Below are 27,132 nucleotides of genomic sequence, written 5' to 3' on the forward strand. Positions count from 1 at the left end.
TCGGGGGGGCACTGGGGCTTGGAGGGGCACAGCACAGCTTCCAAAGGGCCAAAGTTCCAGGGCCTCCAACCCCCACCAACACCCGACCACTGCAGCTTACCTCATCCAGTCTAGGTAGGCGGTAAGGACCATCTTTGGAGGGGTCAATGAACTTTCCATTGTGTGCGTCACGCCAGGAGCTCCCCTCATCCGGCAGAAAATTTCCAACAAGCAAAGACAGCAACATAACATTGTTGGACGAAAACCAATTTGGCCTCAAATTTCCCGACCCAAGAGTTTTCCTGCAAGTTTTATTTCCAAGCCAATACCTTTGACCAAACCAACCATGGCTCCCAATCCCTACCTCTTGGCCGCCGACAACCCGGACGCCCTGCTTACCCTCCTCCGCGAGAACCCCGCCATCGCCTCCGGCCAGGATGAGCACGGCTACTCCCTCGTCCACGCCGCCGCGAGCTACAACCACCTCGAGCTCCTCCGCGCCCTGATCCGCGAATTCAACGTCAACGTCGACATCAAGGACGAAGACGAGGAGACTGCGCTCTTTGTCGTCGAGACCGTTGCTGCTGCCAAGTGCCTGGTTGAAGAGCTTGGTGCCGACATCAACGCCAAGGGCGCCGACGGCATCACCGCCAGCCAAAAGATTGAGGGCGAGGGAGACTACCCCGAGATCGCCGAGTACCTGCAGGGCATCGAGACACAGAGAAGCGCCTCTGCCGCCGCTGCTGCTAAAGCTGCCGCTCCTACTTCTACCACCACCGCCGCCACCACCGATACCGCTGCCCCGCCCATCGACATGCCGCCCGTCCCTGAAGGTCTCGCCGTGACGCTCGGCACCATGGACCAAGCCGAGGAAGTTCCTGCTGAAGTCGACCCTGAGTTCAAGCGCCGGATAGAGCAGCTGGCCGAGAGAGAGGACTTCCACACCGCCACGGGCCAAGCCGAGCTACGCCGCCTCGTCGAGGATGCCGTCCTCGGTCAGGACCTGGGTGATGAGCGCAGTGTGCGTCAGAAGCAAGGTTAAAAAGAAGTTGAAGAGAGAAGAAAAGCATTCTGTTTATGTTTAATAACTGGCTATTCATCACCTTTGACTTCCCAAAATAGGTAATGGCCAAGCGATTCGGGCGGCCGGAAGAATGCGACTTCGGTGCTGTCACCCGTCATGCCCTTTGAAAAGGACGTCGCGCTTAGCGAGAACCAGGTGCGTGACGGCAAGGCGACGAGGGCGTTGATGAGGACGCCGCGCACCCAGTGCGAGGCGAAGAAGCCTTGCCACGAGATCTGACACACGTTTGCGTGTGACGGCGTGTCCGGGTCCCCGGGGACCTGGTAGCGTGAGAGGTACGGGTCGATGGTGTCCCCTGCCTTGACGCGGGGACTCTGCAGACGGATGAGAGATAGCCACTCGTACGTCTCTGTCGCAAAGTCTTCGAGGCCCGGTCTGTCGCCGTTTTGGATGATATCCAAGGGTAGTGATAGCGGTGGTGTCTGGACCTGGAAGTCGGGTGCGAAGGATGGCTCGCACGTGTATCTTGTTGGAAAATATTGGTCCAGCGGATCTGGTGATGGTGCTGAGGAGATTGATGTCAGAGTAGGCACCAGAGACAGGATAAGCTTGGGTGAATAACTTACTAGTGGTCGCCGCGTTGCAGAATAGCCACGTCATGGGCGTGTTGAGAACATTCTTGCAAGCGTACACCAACCTGTCGAAGCCCTTTTTGCCAGGGAACATGGCCGGGTCTCGCAACTGGTAGCTCACAACTTGAAGGTCGTTAGTTTCGAAGAGTGCCGTGCTGCAATGTGAAATGTTCATCTTGCTCACCCCATCGCGGCTTCAAGCCCCTCTTCCCCTTGACACCGTGAGGTTTTCCAACAAGACCGGCACGCTCGTACGTTTCCTTGTCGAGGTACATGGTCAACAGGCCCTCGCGAAGCGAGAATACATTTTCAACGTTTGTCCGACCCTCCGAGAGCATGAGGATGTTGCCTACATAGAATCAGTACCCACGCGACATCACACTCTGCGATGAAGTTGTATCTACCTCTCTTAATGTACTCATTGAAGAACCCGCCGTCCAGAACCTGGCCGAGGGTCATGATGACGCGGTGGAACGTCGGTGCTGGGAGCTCTTCGACGAGCTTTTGGCGGACTAGCTCGAAGCACTCTTGCGGTAGGACGAGGTCGACCTTTTGAAATGTTAGTTAAAGGTCTAGTCATAGAGGAGGTTTGTCAAGGTTCCGGTTTCAATGGTTCAAAAAGACAAACCTTGTAGTTGAATCCTTGTCCCAGGATAGGCGCCCACGGCTTCCCCTTTGTCGGCAGCTGCTTGGGCTCAATGTGAGGCATGGTGCCGTATGTGACGAAACATTTTGGCGATTGGTAGACGCTAGGCGTCGGGAATGAGAGCATTTTCCCTGGAGAAGCACTGTTACCAAGTTGGTTGAGCTTGGTTGATTTGCGTTGAAGTTGGCACCAATGATCAGGGCGTGTAAGTTGGTCGTGATATTGCGTGAGTGAGACGAGAGCTTGACCGCGGATTCGAGAATTGCATATTGGAGCGGTCTTCTTGTGTCCACGGTAGGCGTCGATAGAGTACACTCGATATCCACTCAATTATCTCTGATCGCTGATGATTGGTTCAATAGGGCGTGTGCGCATCCGAATGACTCTGCGCCCAGAAAATCATCTTTTCGAGTCAGCGGGATGAGAGGCACTGCGCAAACGTTTCTTCCATACAGCACCAGAAAAAAAAAGGGACTCTTGACATGACTACAGGGTAATCCAAGACCTCTCAGATCTATGAGTAGCAAGACTTCTTGTTTCTTTCTTCTTTCTCTGAGTTGTGCCAGTGCTAATACCAAACACAGTCGCCAATAAGCCTCCGGAGCGCAAGAGAATAAAAAAAAAAACGAGGGGCATTTTTCACCCCGCGCTTGCGCCAGGATTTTCCAACGGGCTGCCCCTCCTCACTCACCCTGTCGACCTGAGTCTCATGAGAGAGGACCCCAAGACACCCTCGATCAGATCACCATCTAGGACGCCAAAGTCATCTTCGTAATGGAGTTCCTCGTCCGCTTCTCCCAGGCCCACGAGTCCTTTCGGCTCCCTGAGCTACAGGCTCTCGCCGATTTGGAGGGCATCGACATGAAGGTTGTGGAGTACAGCCTAGATGTGAGTCTTGAAATCTACCAGTTTTATATGGCATACATGGCAACTTCATTTGTTTTCACAATTATTCAACACGATTCTTGGCTCATGCATAATGAGAAATTGCACACAACGTTGTAATCTGCATAAGCTCATCATATGTCATTTTGCTCATACTTTACCCTCATCTCTCAACTCACCAGATGTGGCGTCTCTCACCATAACCTACCCCTGATGAGAGCCTCACCACCAGCACCACAAGATCCCCAACCCAACACTCATCTCTCACCTCGCCTAACATCTCACAAACAAATGCTAACATCAACTAGTCCCCCTTCTGCATCATCACCCTCCCCTCAATCGACCTCGCCCCCCGCCTCGTAGCCCGCTCCCTCCTAACCCAATCCATCCACCTCCTCCTCGCCTCAGCCCCAACCCACGACGCCATCCACCCCATCCTCAAATCCCAACTCGCCTCCCCGTCACCAACAACCTTCGACTGGTCCGCCGTCGGCTCCTCAACCTTTAAATTCTCCCTAGACACATACCAATCCTCCCGCCCCCACGCCTCCTTCGTCTCCCTCATAAACGGATACAAATACCTCCCCCTCCACGGCGCAATCGATCTCAAGACCCCCGAGCTGCACCTCACAATTTTCGAAGACTGGGACCTCCGCGGCACAGAGGGACCCAAACGCGTCCACCTAGCCCGCTTCCTCGCCACGGGCGCACGCTCTCTTTCCCTGAAATATGATCTAAAGAAACGGGGGTACATCAGTACCACGTCAATGGACTCGGAGCTCGCGCTGGTGACAGCCAACCTCGCGCACGCGGCTCCCGGGAAGCTATTTTACGACCCGTTTGTCGGGACGGGGTCGTTCCCCGTCGCGTGTGCGCATTTTGGAGCGCTTGGGTTCGGGAGCGACATTGACGGGCGAGCGATTCGTGGGAGCGGAGGGGAGAAGAGCGTGAAGGGGAACTTCGCGCAATATGGGCTTTCGGAGCGTATTGGCGAGTTCTGGACGGCAGATTTGACCAACTCACCGGTGAGGAGGGTGAGGTGGCTTGATGGTATTGTGTGTGATCCGCCGTATGGTGTAAGAGAAGGGTTGAGGGTATTGGGGTGTCGCGATCCGGAGAAGACGCCGTGGGTTGTCGAGGCAGGAAAACAACGGTATAAGTTGGTGACCCCTTTTCCTCAATTTGCCTTCTTTCACCCTTTGCCGTCTTACCATGATGGACGAAGAATCAATAATGCTGACAACACCAGGTCGGGAGACTTCATCGCCCCCAAGAAACCATACAGCTTCCTCGCCATGCTCGACGACATCCTCGAATTCGCCTCCGAGACCCTCGTTGACGGCGGCCGCCTCTCCTTCTGGATGCCAACCGCCAACGACGAGGACCAGGAGATCCCCACACCGCAACACCCACGCCTCGACATTGTCGTCACATGCGTACAACCGTTCAACAAATGTGAGTTGTTTTCCATCGTTAAATACCTGCCTACTCGAGCTCCATCCCTCCATCCATAGTCATTGTTCCCACCCCAGGCTACCACAGTCATGCTGACTCCCGAATAGGGTCCCGTCGACTCATCACATACCGGCGCATCCCCGACAACCAGGTAGACCCGGAAAGGCTGGCGGCCTACAAACGCACATTCGTAGCAGGAACAACAGCAGATGAGTTGAACCCCTTCCGACGGGGTTACTTCACAAAGTTTGAAAAAGAAGAAGCCTGATAGAAGAAGAAGAAACCAAGAGAAAAAAGACATGTACAGCAAATACCCAGCCTCCTTCTTTGATGATGCCATGACCGTTTGCCCGATAAGAAATAATAATGATAATACCATGCGTTTCTCTTTCTTCTGTACGTGTCGTGATCCCCCCCCTCCCTTATATCGCTTGGCCTTGGAATATGTCCATCCTCATACCCAAGGCGTACCATGGCATCGTCATTTGATATCATTTGCACAAGAAAAAAAGACAACACGAATAAGACATGCGTGCGTCCAGCCAGACATACTCCCGCAGTCTGCAGGCGCTCGCGCACGCACACACCGAATAGAGTTGGGCGTTGCGCTCGTGCCTCCTGCACCCTTTCCCACCTCCCTCTTCCCTTCTTTCCTTGATCTGGTGTCTGATCTCATCTGAATTCCATGGCGCCGAAGCAGCCCCTATCCTCCACGTGCTTGAGCTCAAGCTGCTGAAACCTGGCAAAAATTGTTAGCTAAACAACTAAATCAAAGAAAGATTGTGGGAGGGCATTGTCGGCACGTACTTTTCGCTTTTCGAGTGAAAGTAGATTCCACTCACTTCACCCTTGACCTGGTTGAAGCAGATATAGTAGAAGCCCTCAAAGCTGGCTCCGGAAATCGTGCGTACGCGGTGGTCGGGGACGAGGAAATGCTCCTTCCAACGCATGAAAATGTTCTCCCTTTGCGCAACATCACGGATCACCACCGGGCCCTTGCGCGCCTGCTTCTGGAGAGGGCGGAAGGCGTTGAACTTGCCCCAATGGCTGAGATCGATCTTGTCCGTGGCGCCCCAGCTCTCGTGGCCGGTGATGAAGCTGTATTTGGTGCCAATGATCTCGCCCTCAAAGTATGTCGTCAATGTGGGGTGGTCCTCGGTGAGGCCTGCAGACACAGAGTTTAGCAACGGATTACACGATGAGCGGGGAAGCTAGTTGTTTCGTACCTTGGATTCGCAGGTAGCCGCATAAAAACGACTCCCGAAGATCGACGTGCTTGATTTCGACCTGCACATCATATACCTGCCGCTCAGATTGTTGCGTTCCGTGGAACTTGCTCCCTGGGCGAAGATATGAAGATGCCGTGGATGGAATAATCTGCCGAGGCGTTTTGTTAGTCACTGGCGCGCTAGGCTGCGTCGTTTGGGCACGTACCCGCATGTTGGAAAAGTCAGAACCCATGGACGGCGCCATGAGCTCCTCTTCCCACACATCGTCGACATCAAGTTCCATGCCCTTGCTGTCTTCGTGTTGGACCGAAGTCGGCGATAGCCTGGGATCGTGCCGCCTCACGCCATCTGACCGCGACGTCCTTTGTCTGTTACCGGCCATGTGCGCCTCTTCGTCAGACTCGGCATGCTTGAAAGACTCCATATCGGCCGCCGGTGACGAGTTGGCGGTGTCGCCCGACTGCGGCCTCGGCGACATGGTAGTGGATCTTGAGGATGAGACGGCAGATGTGGGCTCGTCGTCGAGTATGACCTCCGTGCTCATGCCCTCGGCTTGTGGCATTGGAGCGCTGACAGGGGCGGGTGACGAGTCGTCGTCCATGGGGTCGTCGTGATGGGGATCCATCTGGGGAGGGGCCTGATTTGCATCGGTGGGCGGCCGCCAGCTGCGTTGTGGAGATCTTGAGCTGCTATCTTCAGGACATGTCGAGAAGCTGTGTGATCGGGGCGAATGAGGATCGGGAGGAGGGTTGGAGGATGGAGTTGGCATGTTGGGCGTCGAAGTCGGGGTCGTGTGTCGTCGTCGAGGACGGCGGTGGATGTCGAAGTCGGGCGATGGGGTCGGTCGCGTCGACGGGGAACGGGTGCGGGTTTACCGCCGGCAGGGGGTCGAGGGCTCCGCAATGATGGCAGCAGGGGGAGCGACGGCGCTGCTGTAGAGTTGGCGATGTCGGTGACGGGCGGGAGAGGGTGCGATGTCGGTAATGGATGGTAGGTCGCCGCGAAATTTGGCGGTCGCGGGCTCGAAAGTCGAGATAAACTCAACTCGGTCGACGGGATGCGAGGAGGAGTAGAGTTGGGCCAGGCCACTTGTAGCAATCGGTGACTATGGGGCCGAATAAGTCACAGGCCTGCCAAGCGGAAGAAAGCGGTCGGGGGCAGCGAGAATGGTATTGGTCGAGAGAGAACACCACCCCAGAAGTCGACGAGGTACAACTTTGTAGGTAGCCGCGGAGTCGCAGGACGACGGTAAATGGGTGAGTGAGGATGATTGGAGTTACGGTTCGCAGAGGATAAGCTGAGTGGTCGCAAAGCACGTCGCGGATGACGAAGCTTTTCTGGCTTGGAGGGGAATATCAAATGCAAAGTAGAAGCAACGGACGGATGACTGATGATGTGACGAAGACAAGGCGAGTCTGGGTCATAGTATAGCAGAGGTGGGCGAGAGAGAGATATGGGAGGGTTGTCCACAGCAATACAGTGGCTGTATCCGTATGGACTGAAGAACCGGGCCAACAGGAACTGTAGCCAGCAACAAGCAACAGGACACAGCGACAGCGACGGGTAGAACTCAAGGCAAGGTAGAATAAGGTGGTGACTGGATGCAGCCAGCAGGACGGGAGGACGATGAAGTGACCAAGGCACGGGAAATGGGACGGGGGGGGTGACGATTAGGATGCGGGATTGGAGGAGGGAAGGCGTGGAAGGCGTGGTAAGGTTACCGTGGGTACAACGGGCATGTACTCCGGTAGCTTCAAGCCTTTTTCACTGAGAGTGCGAGTGAGAGTGAGAGTGAGAGGGCGTGGCATGAGAGAGAATTGGGGGTGAGTCGTGACCGGGGAGGCACTGGGACGGACGGGGGACCCGCGGAGAAGACGAGAGATGGGACGGGATGACCTGTACGGAGTACCCAGTAGGTGACTGAAGTGAGCGATGATGCTGGCCGAGGTCTTTTACTTTGCTCGATTGTTCATACAAGATAGCTTTTGCAGAGTTTACTGGAGAATTGTTCATAGGTATGCAGACTGTACAGAGTGAAAGTTGTGAGATGAGTACAATGTCTCGACTGCATCCATCACACACCACCAGTCAATTGCATTACATTTTATCTGTAGACAATCTGATAACACATGAATTGGGTGTCAGCGACCAAAGGGGGTGAGATGTACTCCGTAATGCGGGAGAATGAGGGCGGGCAGGTGCTGCAGTCAATGCATTGCAGCCGATGACGCCTGTGTCCCCGCCTTCTGTTCGCGGCCTGAATGCATATTGCTCACTCGTCCAGCTACCATGACTATACATAAGAGAGAGTGCCCCAATTACCTCAGTTAATCAGCTAAGAGAAGTGAAGGAAAAAGAAGGGACGTGTGAGACGCGGGGACACCTCAATCTGCGTCGTTTACCGCTAGCCACGTTGGAAGGGTCTTCCCGGCCTGTGCCATTTTCTGCGCTGTCAAGCCCTGCGCCGCCCTCATTTTCCTTCTCTCCGCTACGCCGCCGCCGCTGTAGAGTGAAGCTTGTCGGCGGTCCCCCCCCTCTCTCTCTCTCTCTCTCTCTCGCACGCACTAACTAACAAGTTGTCACTGCCACGCCACGGAGCTACGGTAATCGTGGGTAGCTTAGCGTGGAAGGCGTGGTTTATCTCCAACTGTCATAGCCGTCACTCCTACGAACCGACTTCCTGTCGCTTCTGGCGTCCCACGCGTTGGCTCATGGCGTACGCTAACAAAAACTTTGGTCCCTTAGCGGGCTGGCGAGTAACTGGCTGGCAGCTAAATGGCCATTCGCTCGGTGGCTCGTGTTAGACGAACTGCTGGGCTGCAAGCGTCGCAAAAGGAAGGCACTTAACCACTTTACTCACGTTGACAGCGACCACAGGCGCGGTTGGCGGATGTACAGCGTCCCTTTTATCCTTTTCTAGCAACTTATGTCATACCTATAATTCGTCAACAGCCGTACATCCCTACTTCCAGAGTACTCACTCACTGGCACTCACTCACTCATTCACTCATCCAGGGTACTCCCTCACATCCATAACCCACACATACCTCCCATAACGTCCCGAACACGACAATGGCACGCGACAGCAACGCGATACAGCCCTGTAGTCTTGCGCTATATGCCCTGAAGGATTCACCAAGCTGCCACTGCTGCTCCTCAAGTCTCCCCTTTGGATACCTCTCAAACATAAACACCCCGTGAGTTGAACTTTTAGGGGTCAAGGCTCACTCATCGGGCTTGCGGACTTTACTCTGCGCCCGCTCTTCAGCAAGTACTTTCCAAGGGCACAGCACCAAGAGCCTCAGATGGCGGGGGACGGAGGCTTCGGCAGGGCGCTGAAATCCAAAGAGTTGGGGAAACGGGCACAGACTGGGGTCAAACTCTGTGCTCTTGCAGCCTCTTTCCTGCACTCCGAGCCCTCAGACACTGTCAAAGCACTCTCACTCCCCTCTCCGTCATTCATCCCACTTGCTGTGTACACGCCATATTCTCATTCTGTGTGAACTGCTCCTACAAAATACGATGTGCTCATTAACTAATTAGCTTCAAGAGAAGCCATGCTCTCAACTTGGGTTACCGACTTTCGTCTCGCCTCTTTAAGTCTATGCTCCTCACTCTCACCGGTCCTTACACTCGGTGACTCAAGAGTTGAATCTCCAGAATTTCCAGACTCTCCAGAGACTAGAAGAAAGCTCACCTTACCCGCCCCATCTCCACAGTCTAAGCCTCAGCCTCATGTTGAAGAAAGGGCTGTGCCAATTGACACTCACCCTATTCATCTATCCCTAACCTTACACTTTCAGTATTCGGTCATAACGTCCGACCCAGCAGCTCCCTGTCACCACCCGTGATTCCCTTTTGGGACTCGCGTTCTTCATTGCACTGTTGATACTGTCTGTGAGTACGGGTTCTCCCAGTCTCACCTTACATCGGTGAACTCACCTTCCTCCCGTGCCTTTGTAATACTTCACCCCTTCTTAGGTGAAGAGCTTGGGTCAGCTTTCGCGTTTGGTATGCTTAATGGCATGTGTCTCTAGTTGCAAACAAGTAGCCGTCATACACATTCATCGCATAAAAGACAATCTGGGATCGGCGTCGCCGTTCAACGCCGCATCATCGAATTTTACACCCTGCTTCCATGCTCCCTCTTTTGGCGCGATCCGAACCCCAGGTACCGGCTTCTTCCCGTCACGCCTCAACGGCCCTTTACCCTGCTGGGCTCTGTCCGTCATTCAGTATGGTTGGCCCGAGGAAAGACACCACTGTTGGTCCCAGCTCGAGGTGCTCTGTAACACGCCTTTGCCTGGTATAAATGCGCCGTTGTGAAAAGACTGACTCGAACTGTTGGCATCGTCTGCGAACCGCACCACCTGCATCCCCGAACCAAGCGCGGCGTCCCATGAAGACAAAACTGACCGAACAATAAGTGTGCCATTTTTTTGACAGCGGGCCACATGCCACTTGGAAAATTAAACTCGTCTTCGTCTCTCAGTCGTGTTAACATCATCATCACTCAACCTCAAAACACCATCAGAATAGGGGGCGCGTGCGTGCATCAATAGTGAAAACCGTATCTCGTTATTTTCCCCTCACATCACATGACCAGTAGCCATGCAGTCTGGTCTTCCCGAGTCTGACCTCGTATGAGTGACGACCAACAGGGCTGTCTAATTTCCCGCCTGCCCGTTTGTCCGTTCGCCAGCTCGTCGTCTGAGCTGAAGGGCCCAAGACCCCTCCTCCATGCACCCGACTTGCAGCATCATGCAGTTTTTTCTAGAAAAAAAAAGGTCGTTCCGCAGGTCACATGCGGGCTAATTCGTCATGATACGTCCTCGTGGCCGGCTTGTAGCGTTCTCGCACGAGAGGAGGAGAACAGATGCGGGCCCAGTTCTCAGGGGTATCTCCAAGTATTTTGTCGTTTGACGCCTAAATTAGTCTGACGCATTCTTCAGCTTCTTCGATGTGTCCCCCTTCTAGATGGGCTTAATCTTGAAGTGCAGCGCGATCAAGCTGAACACCAGCGCCTTCAGGTCCTGCACCAGGTAGTAGAAGACGCGCAGGCCTTCAGGGTCGGCAGACTCTGTCACATCAACCAGTGAGCCGATCTTGGCCGTCTGTTCGAAACACGTCAGTCAGCCCGAATCTCCAAGTCCAACAAAGTCGCTTTCAACCCACCTCAAAGGAGATGTGGTCGTTGCCCAGCCGAATCTCCAACTCCTGACGTCCGTCCTTGTTCTTTTGTGGCCACTTTGAGTCATCTTCCCTTCACCCTGTATGTCAGCGTATCTCCGGGGTCGGTTGATATTGGGTATCCTACTTCAGAATCTCGCTCGTCTTGATGATGCGCTTGATCTCGTCGACGATGAGAGCGCTGACGCACACTAGATGTTGCCATTAGTGATGCTCGTTTAAGTATTAGGGGAAAGGCGCCGTACTCTCTTTACGGATCAGACTGTCATTTCGGTAGTTGGAGTTGTTCGCATAACGCGCGACTGCGCTACGTCCATCGCCAACGACGCGGAAGTCGAACTCTGGTAGCAAGAACGTCAGAAGGTTGCTCAAAGAACCGGATAGTGGGGTTGGGATTCGTTGTTACCCAAGAACTCGTGTCCGAATCGCCCAGAGTGACCGGAGCTACATCTCAATTAGCATTTATTCATAACGCGGTGTAAAGCTCTGGCTACATACTAGTAGCGGAGGTAGAACTGATCGTTGGGAGCCGCCATTGTGACAACAGTGTTGGCGACAATTGGCAATGTCGGTGAAATGTCACGGCTGGTGTCCTCGAGCTGCAAGGCTGGAGATGGGAATGCAAGGAAAAGCGGGATGGTCCCCATCGAGTCCAGCCTAGCCCGCGGTGCCTCGCCGGCAGGGTAGCGGGGTCCGATCCGACATGGTCCAAGCTTCCTCCAGTCGCCAATGGAGAGCTCTTGCCCGCCAAGGGAGGCTCTTATCAGTTAATCCGTTCCGTCTCCGTGTTTTGTGCAAGGCGGCAAGGGGTCAAGTCCCATTAAAACCTGAATCACGTGCGATTACCTAAGTAAGTGACACCTGTCCGGCGCTGGTGCCCAGGGACAGATATTCACGAAATGGAGGCCAGAGTGTGAGAGAGAGCCCAGCTACCGAGCCGTATGTCGGAACTTATTGCTTTCAACACAGCACAACAAGGCGACGCATGACTACCTAGGACTCGTGTGGAAGAGGACAGTCTCGCTGGATGGCCTAATGTTCGTCTTATTCCCCAATCCCCTCAAGTTTGGTCACTTTGGGTTGTGAACTCGCAGCGATAGACAGCTTCCCTTAGCTAACACGTATTCCACCCCCGTCCCTAGACCGTCCAATCCCCACCGCCCAGCTTCGATACATCCCACTCGAACACCCCGAACTCCCCCTTGAACACGTCCTCAACCACAGCGCCGGCACCTCGCCAGCAACATCACACCGCACCCGCCACGATGGCCTCCTTTCTGGAAAATGCGTACAGCTTGGTGCACCAGGACAATGCCGCCGACGTTCCCTCCCTCTCGGACCTGCGCACGCAGCTCGAGAAGGGCACCGACGAGAGCAAAGTCGAGACCATGAAGCGCATTCTCACGATCATGCTCAATGGCGATCCCATGCCCAACTTGCTCATGCACATCATCCGATTCGTCATGCCCTCGAAGCACAAGGCTCTGAAGAAGCTATTGTACTTTTACTATGAGATTTGCCCCAAGCTCGACTCCAATGGCAAGCTGAAGCAAGAAATGATCTTGGTCTGGTTCGTGGCTGGCTTGTTCGTTCCCTTCGCAGCTGCACCCCTGCTGACACTCTGGCCTTAGCAACGGCATCAGAAACGACTTGCAGCACCCCAACGAGTACATCCGGGGAAACACTCTTCGCTTCTTGTGCAAGCTTAGAGAAGCCGAGCTCATCGAGCCTCTCCTCTCCTCCGCCAGACAATGTCTCGAGCACCGCCACGCCTACGTGCGCAAGAACGCCGTCTTTGCGGTTTCCTCCATCTACACACACTCCGCCAGCCTGATTCCCGATGCCTCAGAGCTCATTGCCACATTCCTCGAATCCGAGAACGATCCCACATGCAAGCGCAACGCTTTCGCTGCGCTGGCCTCTATCGACCACGAGAAGGCACTGCTCTACCTGAGCACGGTATTTGAGGGTATCCCGAACGCAGAAGAGCTGTTGCAGCTTGTTGAGCTCGAGTTCATCCGCAAGGATGCCGTCCAGAACTCTCAGAACAAGGTAACGAGAACCGAGAACGGACATTGCCTTGTCGCACATCTGACTTTGATTAGGCACGGTATCTCAGACTCATTTTCGACCTCCTCGAAGCCAATACCTCGACCGTCGTATACGAAGCCGCTTCCTCATTAACCGCCCTCACAAACAACCCTGTCGCCGTCAAGGCCGCTGCCGCCAAGTTCATCGAGCTCAGCATCAAGGAGGCCGATAACAATGTCAAGCTCATCGTGCTTGACCGGGTTGATCAACTGCGGAAAAAGAACGAGGGTATTCTGGACGACTTGGTTATGGAGATCCTCCGCGTTCTTTCCAGCCCCGATATTGATGTCAGACGCAAGGCTCTGGATATTGCTCTCGAGATGGTGTCAAGCAAGAATGTCGAGGAGGTTGTGCTGCTGCTTAAGAAGGAGCTCTCCAAGACTGTCGACCAGGAGTACGAGAAGAACACCGAGTACCGCCAGCTCCTCATCCACACCATCCACCAGTGCGCCATCAAGTTCTCAGAGGTTGCCGCTAGCGTCGTCGACCTGCTCATGGACTTCATCGCCGACTTCAATAACACTTCAGCCGTCGATGTCATCAACTTCGTCAAGGAGGTCGTGGAGAAGTTTCCCAAGCTGCGGAAGCCGATCGTCCAGAGGCTGGTTGCTACCCTCAGCGAGGTGCGTGCCGGAAAGGTGTACAGAGGTATCATGTGGATCATAGGAGAATACTCCCTGGAGGAGCGCGATATTCGGGATGCATGGAAGAGCATTCGTGCCAGCCTCGGCGAGATCCCGATTCTCGCTTCGGAACAACGACTTCTGGACGGCGATAGCGAAGAAGAGAACAAGGAGCAGGTCAACGGACACTCAAAGCCCGCAGCACCTACCGGCTCCCGCAAGGTTCTTGCCGACGGAACGTACGCGACCGAGACCGCCCTTACCAGTCAGTCTGCTGTTGCTGCCAAGCTGGAGGCTGTCAAGGCTGCCCAGAAGCCTCCTCTGCGCCAGCTCATTCTCGACGGCGACTACTACCTCACAACCGTTCTCTCCGCCACCCTCGTCAAGTTGGTTATGCGCCACGCAGAGATCTCTACCGAGTCAGCGCGCACCAATGCTCTCCGCGGTGAGGCCATGCTTATCATGATCTCCATCATCCGCGTCGGCCAGTCGCAATTCGTCAAGGCCCCCATTGATGAGGACTCGGTTGACCGCATCATGTCTTGCGTCCGCTCGCTCGCCGAGTTCGCCCAGAACAAGGAGCTCGAGACTGTCTACCTCGACGACACCCGCAAGGCGTTCAGAGCGATGGTCCAGGCCGAGGAGAAGAAGAAGGCCGCCAAGGAGGCCGTTGAGAAGGCCAAGACGGCCATCCAGGTTGACGATGTCGTTCAGATCCGCCAGCTCTCGAAGAAGAATGCTAGCGATGGTCTGGACGAGATCGAGGTTGACCTGGAGCGCGCAACAGGTGGAGAGGCCACCGCTGAGGATCTCTCGTCTAAGCTCAGTCGTGTGGTGCAGCTCACCGGTTTCTCCGACCCTGTTTACGCCGAGGCCTACGTCAAGGTTCACCAGTTCGACATCGTTCTGGACGTCCTTCTGGTCAACCAGACGATGGAGACGCTGCAGAATCTCTCCGTCGAGTTTGCCACTCTCGGTGACTTGAAGGTCGTTGAGCGGCCGACGACACAAAACCTGGGACCTCATGACTTCCACAACGTGCAGTGCACAATCAAGGTGTCCTCTACGGATACTGGTGTCATCTTTGGCAACGTTGTCTACGACGGTGCTCACTCAACGGATACAAACGTCGTCATTCTTAACGACCTTCATGTAGACATTATGGACTACATCCAGCCGGCAACATGTACCGAGACACAGTTCCGCACGATGTGGACCGAGTTTGAGTGGGAGAATAAGGTCAACATCAACTCCAAGGCCAAGTCTCTGCGCGATTTCCTCGAGCAGCTGATGGCGGCGACCAACATGAACTGCTTGACCCCCGAGGCCAGCATGAAGGGCGACTGCCAGTTCCTGAGTGCCAACCTGTACGCTCGCAGTGTATTTGGTAAGTTTACTTTCCCTGGTTCATTGATATTCGCAGCATTTGCAAGCTAACACGATTTCTAGGCGAGGATGCTCTGGCCAACTTGAGTATCGAGAAGGAAGGCGAAGACGGGCCGATTACTGGCTTCGTCAGAATAAGAAGCAGATCGCAGGGTCTGGCCCTGAGCTTGGGATCCCTCAAGGGTCTCAATAAGATTGGCTCAGCGGCATGAGAGACCTGATAAAGGGGATGAAAGGCTATATACGGAGACTTGCGGTTTGTTCCCCTAGCTATCTAAGGCCCACTATGGCTACAGGTGTAATGAAGAGCCAGGAAAGAGACACAAGTGTTGAGTTTTCGATGGTGTATGCCGGGGAAAAGTAAAGCATGTGGTGGTGGTAGTGGCTGGCTTGTCGACAGCGTCGAGTTGAGTTGAAATGGGAATGAACAAGGGGGCGTGGGGGTTGAGAAGGAGAGACTCCCCTCTCCTTTTCTTATCTCTTTGAGGTTAGAGTAAAAAGTGCAGCCCGGTCAGGCGTCATGAGTAGGTAGAAATGAGATGTTCTTGATGTTCAACAAATGGTCTTTTTCCTGCACGCAAATTTGGGTGGGCATGTATGAACGTGTGCATGAGGTATTCAAAGTCCAAGGTGATCATCGTCTCTACTTGCCTCTCCTAAATCACACGAGGAAAACAGGCATTGCAAGACATAAAAAGGCTGAACAGATCTTGAGTAATTATTGGTATTGTACCTCTCCGCAGTGACAGCCACTCATCGCTGCCCTACACCTTGGAGAAAGGCTCGCTTGTCGAATGATCGTAATGACCGCTATTAACAACTAAGAAGAGAAAGAACTAAAACATCTGCGAAGTGCTCATGATGGAAAAAACGAACGCCTGCAATGAATTGCTGACCAACTTCTTTTGTGAGGCAGTGGGTTTCCATCCTCCGGAACGCCTGATCGACTATAAGGGAATATTAAAAAAGAGTCCCGCACCATAATGAAAGGGGGTATTTATCCAGACTGAGGAAAGCCAGACCAAAGGAAAATTCATGCCGAGGTGTGTGCCCAACCAAATCGAATCGAATGTGATCGGGGTGGCGCCATGCCTGCAGCCGTGTTGCGTACGCCATGGCGATGTGCGTTGTGTTTGTCGTCGTTCTTTACTGAGGAGAAGAGTGTAGATCGCGTTGCATGTCTTGAGACGACGTTCTCAGTCGGCGAACCCATGCCGTCTTAAGCCAAATGGACGCATATCTGTCCGCCTGCGATTCTCGGCGATGCTATCTGTCGAAAACGAGGGCGTTGACCACATGACCCTCTGCCCAGCCCTGTTCAGCGAGGGAGAGATTGTCCTTAAGGATCTTGCCCATATAGGCGATGCGAATCTTTTTGGTGCTAGCGAGCTGGGAGCTTGTTAGATGATGTCCTCTCCAGGATAGTTAGGCTGAGGCGGAACTCAAGATATGTTACTTACTCCTGACTGCTCCTGGATCTTACGAGCAACAGTTCTGACGCTATCGCTCTTGACGAAGCTGACAGTGACATCGCGCGCAGTCTCGCTCAGGCGGGCTAGAACGGAGAGCTGGTCCCGGGCGTCGACGACGGCCTTACCCTTCTCTTCTCTCCGGCGGACGTTGTCGTCCTCGTCCAGCTCCTCCGTAGTCTCCTCTCCTCCCGCAAGATCGTCCTTGAGGTCTCTAGTAGAGAGCGCTTCGTCGGCGCCATCAATCGTGGCATCGTCCTCTACCAAATTCGTGGGATCGGCGACAAGCCACTCAGACAGGGGATAGTAGTTGCCCAGTTGATCGTATGCACCCTGAGCAAGATCACCTGTGGGAAGAGTGATCTCTGCCGCATTAAGAATGCCTTGCGCTGTCGCAAGACCATCGGTGCCGTCGTCAGCGGCACCCTGGCTGACGGGGTCCCAGATAACCTCGAGGGCTGCGCGCAAAGACTGCCAGACTTCTGGGCGGCCAGTAACGCGGGTGTCAAAGAAGTCTCTTCGCTCGCGGTCTATTGCGACACGGGTCCAGGCGCGACCCTTAGAAGTCCAGACGTGGCGGCGCAGAGGCTTGTTGATGTGCTTGTCGAGAGGCATACTGGAGTGGCGGCCCCGACGGCGACCGGAGGAGGTCTGTGTTGTTTCGGCAGGAGAGTCATCATCGCGATGAACGGAGGCGGGCGCAGAGTTGATAGCTCTCGCGGAGCCCGTGTTGGTCGGACCCGGGTAGGGGGCTTTAGAGCCCTGGGGACGGGAGAGACAGCAGCCCTATGCAAGAAGGATCGTCAGTCTGAGAACATGCGGGAGGTGGTCGGACGAGGCATGCAGGTATTGGCAGGAAGAGCGCTTGGGCGTATCGGAGTAGTGTCCGACGGCGGTATCATACAGAGACGAGAGGGAGAGGAAGTAAAGATTTACCATATTGTCAACGCCTTCAGATGGAGGATGGGGTGTTCGGTTCTGTGTTGGCGAGGGAGATTGATTCTAGCAAGCTGATGCGTCTCGTGCCATTGCCCAGGTTGTGATTTGCGGCGTGTTGGTGATGATCAAGTGTCGCCGTTGACCTCGAGATGAAAGACGAGTCAAGACAAGCTTCGGCTAGCTGTACTGAACAAAGATGTCAAAAGGTTGGCGGGAACTAATTAGTGGCTTTGCCGTAGAGAGGTCGGGTGGTGAAAACGGGGGCGATGTTGAAAGAGGAGAGGAAACGAGTATGGGCTGTTGGAGGGTCTAGACCCTTGTGTCGTTGACGTGACGATCTGACGCTGGTTGGTCGACGAGCTGCGGCTGTCGTGTATTAAAAAGGCGTGTGTGTGTGTGTGTGTGTCGTGTTGGTCCCGGACGGAGCGTGGGGAGAGCGACGGGAAGTGGTGTAGCTGAAGTCAAGAAAGGTACGTATTCGAGGGGGAGGCGTTGCGAATGGAACGAGAGCAGAGAGAAGGTGGGTGGTGAGAGGCACAGAGCAGAGAGGAGCTCCTCAAAAACGTTACAGGCGGCAGAAGGAGGGCAGCAGAGGAGAAGATGAAAAGTGACGAGAGAAAGTGAGGGACTAGGACTGTGTTTGGGAGGGTGGGTGAGGCACCTGGGGTCCAGCGGTGACGAAAGGAAGGATTACTGCGAGAGGTAAGGTAGCAAGTGAGGTGAGTGGTGAGAGGTGAGATGATGAAGGCAAGGTGAGTGTGGTGAGTGAGTCTCTCTTGGTACCTTATCGCTCACCTCTACGGATACCTAAGTAGGTACCTTAGTACATCTCGAGGTAAAAAATGGAAAGAATGCAGCAGATGATCAGTGGTTGCAGTTCCCCGGAAGAGGATATCGGCAGCAGGGATGGTGCTAGTCCAGGCTTGTCCAGTGGGTTGCCGCTGTGAGACGTCGAAATTGGGCTTGTTTTTCGCTTCCCGTCCGCTTCGCTTGCGAAGAGATAAGGCGAGAAAGCAGTGGACCTCGACTTTTCGTCCCTTTTCCCCCTTTGAGCATTCCTCTTTTAAGATCCGAGGTACCTTACCTTACCTTACTCCGTACCTTGTGTATGATTTGAATGCACGCACCCGTGGGATATCTCTGGGTTCAGCATCCAAATCAAGACATGTTTTGCTCCTTCGAGTCTCCCGTTTGCACGTGGATTATCCTCTTTCAGAAATATTCGAAAGACGCTAAGAGACAACGGATCGAGACATTGGATCGGCCCAGCCACATGGTTCTCTCTCCCCTAAGTGTCTCTCATATCCGTACAGACACACAAACTCCCTTCAGTGTCCGCAGCTATTTTATTCCTGTAAGTCCAGTTCTTCCAGGTTTGGTCACAAGTGCCTTGGCGAGATCCATCCGAAAAGTCGGCCCAGCACAGGGTCCTCCCCGGCATTCCTCAGCCCAGCCCACTCGCTTCATGCCGCAAGACTCCTCCCCCCTCCATCGGCCTTCTTTTTCACCCTCGTGCTCTACATACACTACGATTGGCCCTCAGTGTTGGTTGTGAGGGGATCCGTCCAAGGTTCTGCTGAGCCACCATGAACTGAACGCCTGATCAATAAACAAGGACAGCGGCCAACTGCATACCGATGGCTTATAGCAGGCGCCTCTACCGGCACATCTCGATCATGCACGCGAGTTAGAGACACCATCCGTGAAGGCAATTCACTAATCACTTCAACTTTTCCTAGTAGTATTCGTAGAGGTCATAGCGGTGCTCAAATTGGCGCTTCTAGAATGGATATCGACCGGGGCCCGTCTCGTATTACTACGTACACCAATTGAAACGCCATTGCCGAGATCCCGTTACCTGACTCCAGCGCCAATTTGGAAGTTTGCCTTAGTAGCACATAAGATCTGCGTCTCCATCGCAACACCAGATCTGACACCTCAATTTGCGTCCCAGGCTTAGATGCATTTCATCGCGTCATGCCCCCTCCGACCTGACAATTAACATGTGCGCCGTGCACGAGTTGGACGTCAGTAAGGCCATGCTTTATGTCCCAATCCAGGGCATCCCCCCTTGACGTCCCGAGTTGTCCGCCTCTTCAGACGAACCGGGCGCACCGGCCATCCCTGAAGATCCAAATTGTGGGCTCTTTGTAGGCTTGATGCTTCATCAACCCACGGAGCCTCCGTGTCATGCCGTCCCGGCACCTGACCCAGTCTTCCTTGCCCGCTGTCTCCCGGTATTCTCGATCTAAGCCCATTTTTGAAGCCAGACTTCCGTCCGTACCTATCAGCAAGGTTGGAGGTAAGCTCTGTAAAAGCCCGATGCCGATGACGTTGGCATCTTTCGTCATTGACGGCTCCTTGACTTCCACAAATCCCGCTACCGCCGACAGTATGTGGCACTTCGCGGCTAGCATCGAATTGGTATCCGACCTTCCGACAAACCAGAAGCTAGAAACGCGATCGAATCCAGACAGTTATCATTGATACTGAACGACTACCACAGGAACTGGCGACAATTCTTGCTGCCGCAAAGACACGGAACCATGTCGCCTTGCTTGCTCTTGTCCTTCGCATCAACAGCGTCGTCGCTGACACCGTCGACGTAGTCGAACGTGAGCTGCTCTCCTCGGGGAATGTCGCGAAGCGCAAAGAAGGCAAGGTCGTGAATGTGTTTGTCGGCGTGGTCTCCCACGCGCGCAAAGATACGCAAATTCGGTTCGCAGGAGTGATTGATGAAGCGAGTCGGGCCGGACATGAATTCGCCATCTATCTCGAGCGGGGGCCCTTGCAGGCGCATGTCAGGGGAGTCTTCATCCGTGAACTTGTCGAGTGCGAAAAGGTACACGTCCTTCTGTTGCGCAATATTCGACGTATCCCGTCGGCGTTGGGCTTCCTGTGGTGTAATGATCTCGCCAATGTAGTTATCGACGAACTGTCCTCGTCGAATGTCGAGCAACGATCGAACACCTATTCTCATAGAGTAAGCTTCTCTCCAGCATGGCAGCAGCCTCTCAGCTCAACTCACCCCAGCCCGTCTTCTCAGTCCGGAAAATCTGAAGAGGAACCTGACGACCTCTCTCGACCACCCTGTTAGGACAGGTCACATCGCATGCGCAGCCTTCGTGGCACTCGTAAATGGGCCGCGTCGAGCCCAGGAATTTTGACCGCAGCAACCCAGCTTTGACGCCGTGCATATGGTACATGTAGGCCTTCTTTCTCGCTTCGCCCTCGTCATCTGAGTCGTCTTCTTGCTCCTGCAGGCAGAGACAGCCCGCATACTGGCATTCTTCCTCGTCTTCACATTCGCATCCGCTTCGGAAACTATCCTCTGCGGCTTGTACCCCGTGGCCGAGCTTTGAGTGCTGCAGAAATCGAAAGTTGGGCGGTATTATTTCGTCGTCGACCTCGTTTACGATAGTGATTGGGTATTGTTTATGGTTCGGAAATGCTCGAATCTGGCACCATTGGCAGTCCAGCTTTTCTCTCTCAATGGCCTGCAGTATATTCAAGTCAGAAAAAGCTCCCATCGTGTAGCAGTGTCACATAAATGATCGGGAAAGTGCATTGCGTTCGTAGGACTGTGGGATACTCTACTCTGAGGGCGGTCTTGGTCGCGCCAGGCTTCGGAGCGCCATGGTGGAAGAAGTGGCGCTCAGTTGCTGCCTCCATGTTATGCGCTGTTATGTATTCACGATGGCTCGGAAACGTTGAAAGGCATCCCGAGAGTGACGGAGAGGGAATATGTAAGTAGGTGGAGGTGTTCGCAGCTTATCCATGGTCGGAGCTGGAACCGCGGTGCGACTTGACCATCGGCGGCAGGAACCACCGACCACTTTACGCGACGCGTCCAAGCTCTCTGGACTGCTGACTCAGCCGCCAATCTGGTGGGGCCGCGCTTGGCGGTCCTCTCCGGCCTGGAACCTTCTTCTCCCTTCTCTCAACTATTCATCTTTACCTTTCCCCAGGACAGTCACGATGCCTTATCAAACATGATGGTCTACGAACATACCAACAAGGCGACATATCAAAGAGAATGACAAAACTCGACGCATGAAAGTGGACTGCTATTCTCTAGACGACTTACACATTCCTGGGCTTGTTCTTACACTGAGGCTTGAACGTAGACCCAAGCTCGCCCCATTTGATATTGCTGAACGTCACAACCGGGTTCGGCTCAACCTTGACAACGTTCTCCGGGAATCCTTCCGTCTCATTGCATGGCCCGGCTTCCGGCGCACCGTCCAGCCACCTCATCCCACCGCCGGCATCCCACCAGATGCTAAACGCAAGCACCACGCCCCGATCAAACGACTCGCCCATCTCCCGGTGCGCCCCGAGATCCATGAACCGCCGCGAGCCCGTCGCCGCGCAGAACTCATCGTTGAGGTAGTTGACCTGCGGAAGATCAGTGTTGTTGACGACCTCGCTGCGGATCAGGTGGCCGTCTTGGATGTAGAGGCGGTGGATCTCGGTGAGGACGCCGGCTTCGTTGGCGGGGAACTGTGTGATGACTGTGAAGGGACGCGTGGTGTCGACATCGAACCCTGAGCCGCGGCCGTAGAAGTCATCTTGGTTGACTCTGTTTCTAGGGTTAGGTTCTGTTCAATACTATTGGACTGCAAAGCTGGTCACTGACCGGTACGGGTTCCAGGCACAACCGTTCTTGTCGCAGACGCCTTCAAAGGCACAGTCTTCGCCCTCGCAGAGATAGACACCAGTCTGGTTGCACGGGTGCGGCGCCAGATGAGCAGAACGCGAGTTGGCCTCCCATATGTCCTGTGATGGCACGTTAGTCGCTTCTTGAGTACCCACCAAGGACAGACAACTCACCATCTCATTGCAACATGCACCGTATCCTTCAATGTTGGCTTCACCGTTGATGAACGGCGTAGTATAGCACTGGGCGTCGCAGTACCCCGTGCCGTGACGAGCGCCACCAGTGTTGAGCGCGCTCTTGCCACCGTCGGCCTCCATCTCAGAGGTATACAGGGCGCTATTCATGCCACACGGCAACTTCGATACATCGACGTCAAACGTGAACTCCTTGCCCGTCAGGTGCATCATCTCATATTGCTCCTTGGAAGGGTCAAGAAGATACACGCGCGGAGACACCTGCACGCCGTCCTTGAGCTGGTACATGGTCATGGCGCCGCCGTTCGTCGTGACGCCGACGCGGCTGTAGTCGTCGAGACCTTCCTGGACACAGTTCTCGGCGCAGGCCTCCTTGGTTGGGCACGCCGTCTCGTTGGGCGGGCTGCCCCAGGAGCCACAGCTTCCACCGCCGTTGGCCTGGTAGACGTTGTGCGCGAGGGAGTCGAGGACGATGAAGTTGTTGACTTCAGTGCAGCCGCCGGCCTTGGTACAGCGCCATGTCGTGAGTGAGGGGTGGTTCTCTTCGGGCCCAATCTGACGCTGGGCCGCTGCCAGGCCTATGAAGAGAGTGGCAAGGCCCAAGCGGGACAGAGAAGACGCCATCATGACTGGGAAGCCGTGATGAGTTCCTGAAAAGAGATATTGCGACGATTGCGCCGGTAGACAGAACAGCGCGCGCCTCGACCAAACAATCGGGAGAAGGAGGTCTTTATATATGTTCAGACATCTCCGTCCAACTTAACCATGGCTGTCGGGTCTCTTCCCGTTTACCCATTATGAACTCGCTCAGGGGTGCATTGGCAACGGAACGCGCTCTCCAGGGAGCCAAATTTCCGTGATTGAGCTCTATTCCTTCTTCCTGTCCCGTCTTGTTCCTCTTGAGGCGAAGGAAGGTCACCCTCCGAAGCCTTTGTCTGGCTGTCTGGGCGCTGTGACATTGATTGCCGACAAGGGTTCGCAGCTTTGATTCAAAGGTTATCCGCCACGAGGTAAGTTGGAAACAGGCCTAGTGCCATGCTAAATGTGCTTGGGTAGTCAAACGTTCATTATTCTCCAGCTCCCTTCCCTCGTGGCTTCACGGTAGAACGGGCCAGGAACCGTGCATGGGGGGAAGATCTGGCCGCTCGCTTGGATGCGACTCTACCCTCCCCTTCAATCTTTGTGCAGATGAACCTGCATTTGGTAGATTGCTCGACTTGATGAATCATCCAGTCAGGTCGCCCTTTAGAAGTCCGTCGATTAGCCGACCACCGTTCCTGGCAGAGGTCGCATTTATACCAGTCTTTCAGTCATTTTGCTCATGGTGTTTGCTGGACGATGGAGATGAGCAGAAAGCGGAGAGAATCATAATTAAGGACGGCGGCTTCCGCTCGACTACCCCATTTCTCCGCGTGAAGCAATTACAGGGGTGTTCGACCAGGGTTTAGTGAAGCGATCCATCTTGAACACTCAAAGAGGGGGGGATAGCTCTTCCGGCTCGGATTCTGGCCCTCTGGGGTGGATGCCAAGCTATTCTGCGCCCGTAGCAGAGAGGCATGCCACGCAACCTATTTCTCGCCTTAAGTCTTCAGCCTTGATGTTGTTATAGGTTATAGAATCCATAAGCTCGGCCTGAGATCGGAAATATTGGACATCATCTGTGGCCTCATTGTGGAGATGTCAAATATCGCTATCACCAGCGCCAGGCAGCAAGATGTTGTCGGAAGATGATTCGCGAGTCGCGTCTTACTTGCATACGTCAGTCCACAATATTGCCAGAAGGGGTTGAAGAAGGACCAAATCCTTGGAATAACAGAGTCCAAGACTGTTGCGTCAAGCAATACTAAAGCGATGTATGAACGAGGTTTTGTCGAGATAATGCGACTTCTCGTGCCTCATAACCCAATGTCTTGAACAAAAGAGGACTGAAAATCCCTCATTCGAACGACAGCAATTGAACTTAGCCCAGTCAACGACGGCAACATCGATTCCGATTGACGATAGGTATAGACGAACAAGTCAAGAATCTTTGCAGACACACTCTGACCGAGACGTAGCAGCAGCAATGGGGTCATCAAACACCGACATTACCGCCAAACTCACCGAATGGCACGAGGAATGGTCCAGCGAACAGACCGACAACGATATTTGCACTGCCTACGTCTTCTCCCCTGAGTGGGAGTCTCTCGTTCCCCCTCGATGGGCCGCATACGATGACCTGGAAAAGAGACGCCTGACCGAGGGAGCACCGCGACTAGAATGGCAGGACTCAGTTGACCAAAGCCGGAAGGCATTGTTGGCCATGAAGAACTTGCACTTCAAGCCCCTCGAACCTAGGCTGTGGCCGGTATGCCCGCTGTGGGTTCATCTAGCCAGATACAAGGGAGGGCCAGACTTCGATGGCCATAAGAGGCTGCACGGCTGGGCCTCGCTCCTCGATGACTGGGAGGAAATCCAACGCTTGATTCGAGATGAGCCCGAGTTCTGCCGCTCACTTTCGCCTGCTCAAAGAAGATCGTTTGACCTTCTCCGATACTGGTGGAAAGCGGCCTACTGCAACGAAGAGCTATTGCGTGCCACCTCTACGCGTCTAGAAAAGAACCGACCGTTTTGGACGATATCAGATCCTTCCGATGGATACAATCTTCGTCGCATCGCCAGCGAAGTCAAGACAGACACCTCCCTCTACCACTCGCATCTATTCAGGCTCTTCCTCTTCGAATTCAATCCGATGTTTTGGGAGCCTTTTCTCTGCCATATGAAGCTTTCTAGACTTCAGCATGCCCGGTATCGATCTTCTTGTATCGCGACCATTCAAAAGCTTTCCTATCCAGTGCTACATCCAAGCCATTCTCCTGCCGGTGAACAAACCCCATATCCTACCGTTGTTCAGAACGATGCGGAACACCAGAGAATCACCGCTGCCCAAGCGAGCATCAACCCGTACTATCTCTGGGACAACGAAAGTCAACAGACAGTCACCGTGGAGGAGCTGCCCGAATGCCCTCCATACGTATGTATCAGCCACACATGGGGTCGCTGGCGAACACGAACCGACACAACTGTTCCCGGAGTACCGTGGCTGGTCCCAGAAAACACCATTTATGATGTACGCGATCTTCCCGGACAGCTCAAGGAACTTGGCTACCGCTATATCTGGTTCGATTTATTCTGCATTCCGCAGGACAAGAGCGATCCGAGGGCTGCCCAGGAGATTGCGAATCAGGCGTCAATTTTCAAGGGATCGAGCCACTGCATCGCCTGGATCAACGACGTCGAGTCCTGGCATGGCGTGCTAGCCGCATTAGACTGGATGAGTCTCAAGTCGCAGTCAATCTTGTCGAACCGTGACACCGACGCAATCAAGGACAGAATAGCCGAAGCAACACAGGCGGCCACAGTGGCGATGGAGCTGCTAAAGAAAAAGCGCCGTGAGAGAATGGAAGATCTAGTCGATCTTGTTGACGATCTTACGGCAGGCGAGCCAACCTTTTGGATGTCCTCACTCTGGACTTTGCAGGAGTGTATTCTCTGCCCTGAAATCCAGCTGTATACTCGCACCTGGATCAGGCTGGAAGATCGGAGCGGGACGGCAATCTCGTTGAGAACCCTCATGGTAGTTCTCAGAGACACTCGAGATTTCAACTTGCTGCCAGAGCCCATTGGAACCTCCTTCAGCGAGCCCTTTCAGTACGATGTGAAACTCGTGAATGATCCGAACAGGAAGACCATCCAAGACAGCACCAGCGACCGGACGTTTCCAAGTGCAGTGAGGGACCTCTACCAACTCTGCATAATGACCCGGCTTGACAACGCTCTCACCGCCGGCTCACCCACAACCATCCTCACAAATGCGAACCTTCGACACTGCTCATCCAGCCGCGCTCCAGCCATCATGTCTGCCGTGAGCGTGACGGACTGGTACGTCGAGAAGCTGGAGGCTTCAAAGTCTACCAGCAAGCCTGCCCCAGCGGAGCCCATGGTCTACGGAACATACCCCCTCGCTTTCCTCCGCGAATGTTCGCGGAAGTTTGGAGCAATCTTTTACCAAAGTATGGCCAGGAATCTCGTTCGTTCCACGGGCACGGCCAACGAAATGCGACGGGTCCTGAAGCGGAACGAATCTGGTGGGACCATGCTACCCGTGTCCAAGACCACGGGCTGGTATGCCGGTATCTCGGGATCCTCGGATCATACCTACCTTGATCGTCAAGATCACGAGACAGTGGCAGATTGGCTTATCAATGAGGACGCGAGCGTTTCTATGCGCGCGGTGGGCATCGCCTTGACATCGGATGACAAGCCGGGGCCGCGCAAGTTATCGGGCAACGTTGACTGCTTTTTACCTCAGGACGACGTGATAGCGGACAATAAATCAAAGAGATACACGGCGAATGTTCAGGATATGCTGGCGACGCTAAAGGACTTGAGTAATGGGTCGCGGCGGATCTATGCGGTTGCGCTCTATGAGGACTTGGGCCTCGTACACGGCGTATTGCTGGAGAAGTTGCCTTTGTCCATGTTTGGGAAACACTATCTCAACAAGATTGGTCAATTCTTTTTGAAGAATGAGTCTCTTCCTCCGACTTCAAAAGTCGATTGGAAGGTGTTGTAGAGGCTGCACAGTCTCTGTGTCTTGCACAAGTCATCAGCCGATTGAGATGGTAGGATATATGGCGCGAGCTCGTATACTTAGAAGAGTTGCAACGTTCCTTCTCCAATGTGAACGA

The 27,132-nt window shown here is 54.2% G+C and overlaps 11 protein-coding genes across 11 annotated transcripts; 5 read left to right on the top strand and 6 right to left on the bottom strand.

Annotated features, from left to right (window-relative positions):
• Nucleotides 1-325: 325 nt before the first annotated feature.
• CTAM01_05434 (ankyrin repeat protein) lies at nucleotides 326-1,021 on the top strand (the record flags this gene model as incomplete). Its single annotated transcript, XM_060521464.1, has 1 exon — nucleotides 326-1,021. One exon carries the CDS (start codon nucleotides 326-328, stop codon nucleotides 1,019-1,021), a length of 696 nt encoding a protein of 231 aa, XP_060383678.1.
• Nucleotides 1,022-1,071: 50 nt separating this feature from the next.
• Nucleotides 1,072-2,407, bottom strand: CTAM01_05435 (ribonuclease P 40kDa subunit; the record flags this gene model as incomplete). The annotated part of the gene is made up of 5 exons (XM_060521465.1): nucleotides 1,072-1,568; nucleotides 1,630-1,758; nucleotides 1,820-1,984; nucleotides 2,040-2,184; nucleotides 2,264-2,407. 5 exons carry the CDS (start codon nucleotides 2,405-2,407, stop codon nucleotides 1,072-1,074), a joined length of 1,080 nt encoding a protein of 359 aa, XP_060383679.1.
• A 648-nt stretch (nucleotides 2,408-3,055) lies between these two features.
• CTAM01_05436 (uncharacterized protein) lies at nucleotides 3,056-4,889 on the top strand (the record flags this gene model as incomplete). The annotated part of the gene is made up of 4 exons (XM_060521466.1): nucleotides 3,056-3,169; nucleotides 3,475-4,325; nucleotides 4,416-4,621; nucleotides 4,729-4,889. 4 exons carry the CDS (start codon nucleotides 3,056-3,058, stop codon nucleotides 4,887-4,889), a joined length of 1,332 nt encoding a protein of 443 aa, XP_060383680.1.
• Nucleotides 4,890-5,293: 404 nt separating this feature from the next.
• On the bottom strand, nucleotides 5,294-6,619 carry CTAM01_05437 (vacuolar import and degradation protein; the record flags this gene model as incomplete). The annotated part of the gene is made up of 4 exons (XM_060521467.1): nucleotides 5,294-5,360; nucleotides 5,429-5,786; nucleotides 5,848-5,998; nucleotides 6,056-6,619. 4 exons carry the CDS (start codon nucleotides 6,617-6,619, stop codon nucleotides 5,294-5,296), a joined length of 1,140 nt encoding a protein of 379 aa, XP_060383681.1.
• Nucleotides 6,620-6,721: 102 nt separating this feature from the next.
• On the bottom strand, nucleotides 6,722-7,658 carry CTAM01_05438 (uncharacterized protein; the record flags this gene model as incomplete). The annotated part of the gene is made up of 2 exons (XM_060521468.1): nucleotides 6,722-6,955; nucleotides 7,572-7,658. The coding sequence occupies 2 exons, from the start codon at nucleotides 7,656-7,658 to the stop codon at nucleotides 6,722-6,724; spliced, it is 321 nt and encodes a 106-aa protein (XP_060383682.1).
• Nucleotides 7,659-10,823: 3,165 nt separating this feature from the next.
• CTAM01_05439 (mago nashi) lies at nucleotides 10,824-11,687 on the bottom strand (the record flags this gene model as incomplete). The annotated part of the gene is made up of 5 exons (XM_060521469.1): nucleotides 10,824-10,964; nucleotides 11,026-11,113; nucleotides 11,168-11,231; nucleotides 11,286-11,407; nucleotides 11,539-11,687. The coding sequence occupies 5 exons, from the start codon at nucleotides 11,685-11,687 to the stop codon at nucleotides 10,824-10,826; spliced, it is 564 nt and encodes a 187-aa protein (XP_060383683.1).
• A 252-nt stretch (nucleotides 11,688-11,939) lies between these two features.
• Nucleotides 11,940-15,352, top strand: CTAM01_05440 (uncharacterized protein; the record flags this gene model as incomplete). Its single annotated transcript, XM_060521470.1, has 5 exons — nucleotides 11,940-11,951; nucleotides 12,183-12,610; nucleotides 12,672-13,092; nucleotides 13,146-15,141; nucleotides 15,204-15,352. The coding sequence occupies 5 exons, from the start codon at nucleotides 11,940-11,942 to the stop codon at nucleotides 15,350-15,352; spliced, it is 3,006 nt and encodes a 1,001-aa protein (XP_060383684.1).
• A 1,054-nt stretch (nucleotides 15,353-16,406) lies between these two features.
• Nucleotides 16,407-17,548, bottom strand: CTAM01_05441 (ubiquitin domain-containing protein; the record flags this gene model as incomplete). Its single annotated transcript, XM_060521471.1, has 3 exons — nucleotides 16,407-16,529; nucleotides 16,601-17,395; nucleotides 17,546-17,548. 3 exons carry the CDS (start codon nucleotides 17,546-17,548, stop codon nucleotides 16,407-16,409), a joined length of 921 nt encoding a protein of 306 aa, XP_060383685.1.
• Nucleotides 17,549-18,912: 1,364 nt separating this feature from the next.
• Nucleotides 18,913-19,128, top strand: CTAM01_05442 (uncharacterized protein; the record flags this gene model as incomplete). The annotated part of the gene is made up of 1 exon (XM_060521472.1): nucleotides 18,913-19,128. A coding segment is annotated over one exon (216 nt), but the record flags the coding sequence as incomplete, so codon positions are not given.
• Nucleotides 19,129-20,045: 917 nt separating this feature from the next.
• On the bottom strand, nucleotides 20,046-23,029 carry CTAM01_05443 (glycosyl hydrolase family 7; the record flags this gene model as incomplete). Its single annotated transcript, XM_060521473.1, has 6 exons — nucleotides 20,046-20,518; nucleotides 20,577-21,045; nucleotides 21,131-21,210; nucleotides 21,658-22,130; nucleotides 22,188-22,327; nucleotides 22,382-23,029. 6 exons carry the CDS (start codon nucleotides 23,027-23,029, stop codon nucleotides 20,046-20,048), a joined length of 2,283 nt encoding a protein of 760 aa, XP_060383687.1.
• A 1,438-nt stretch (nucleotides 23,030-24,467) lies between these two features.
• Nucleotides 24,468-27,017, top strand: CTAM01_05444 (uncharacterized protein; the record flags this gene model as incomplete). Its single annotated transcript, XM_060521474.1, has 1 exon — nucleotides 24,468-27,017. The coding sequence occupies one exon, from the start codon at nucleotides 24,468-24,470 to the stop codon at nucleotides 27,015-27,017; it is 2,550 nt and encodes an 849-aa protein (XP_060383688.1).
• Between the last annotated feature and the right edge of the window lie 115 nt (nucleotides 27,018-27,132).

Source organism: Colletotrichum tamarilloi, assembly GCF_030869305.1.
Source record: "Colletotrichum tamarilloi strain Tom-12 chromosome Unknown Scaffold_14.1, whole genome shotgun sequence".
NCBI lineage: Eukaryota > Fungi > Ascomycota > Sordariomycetes > Glomerellales > Glomerellaceae > Colletotrichum > Colletotrichum tamarilloi.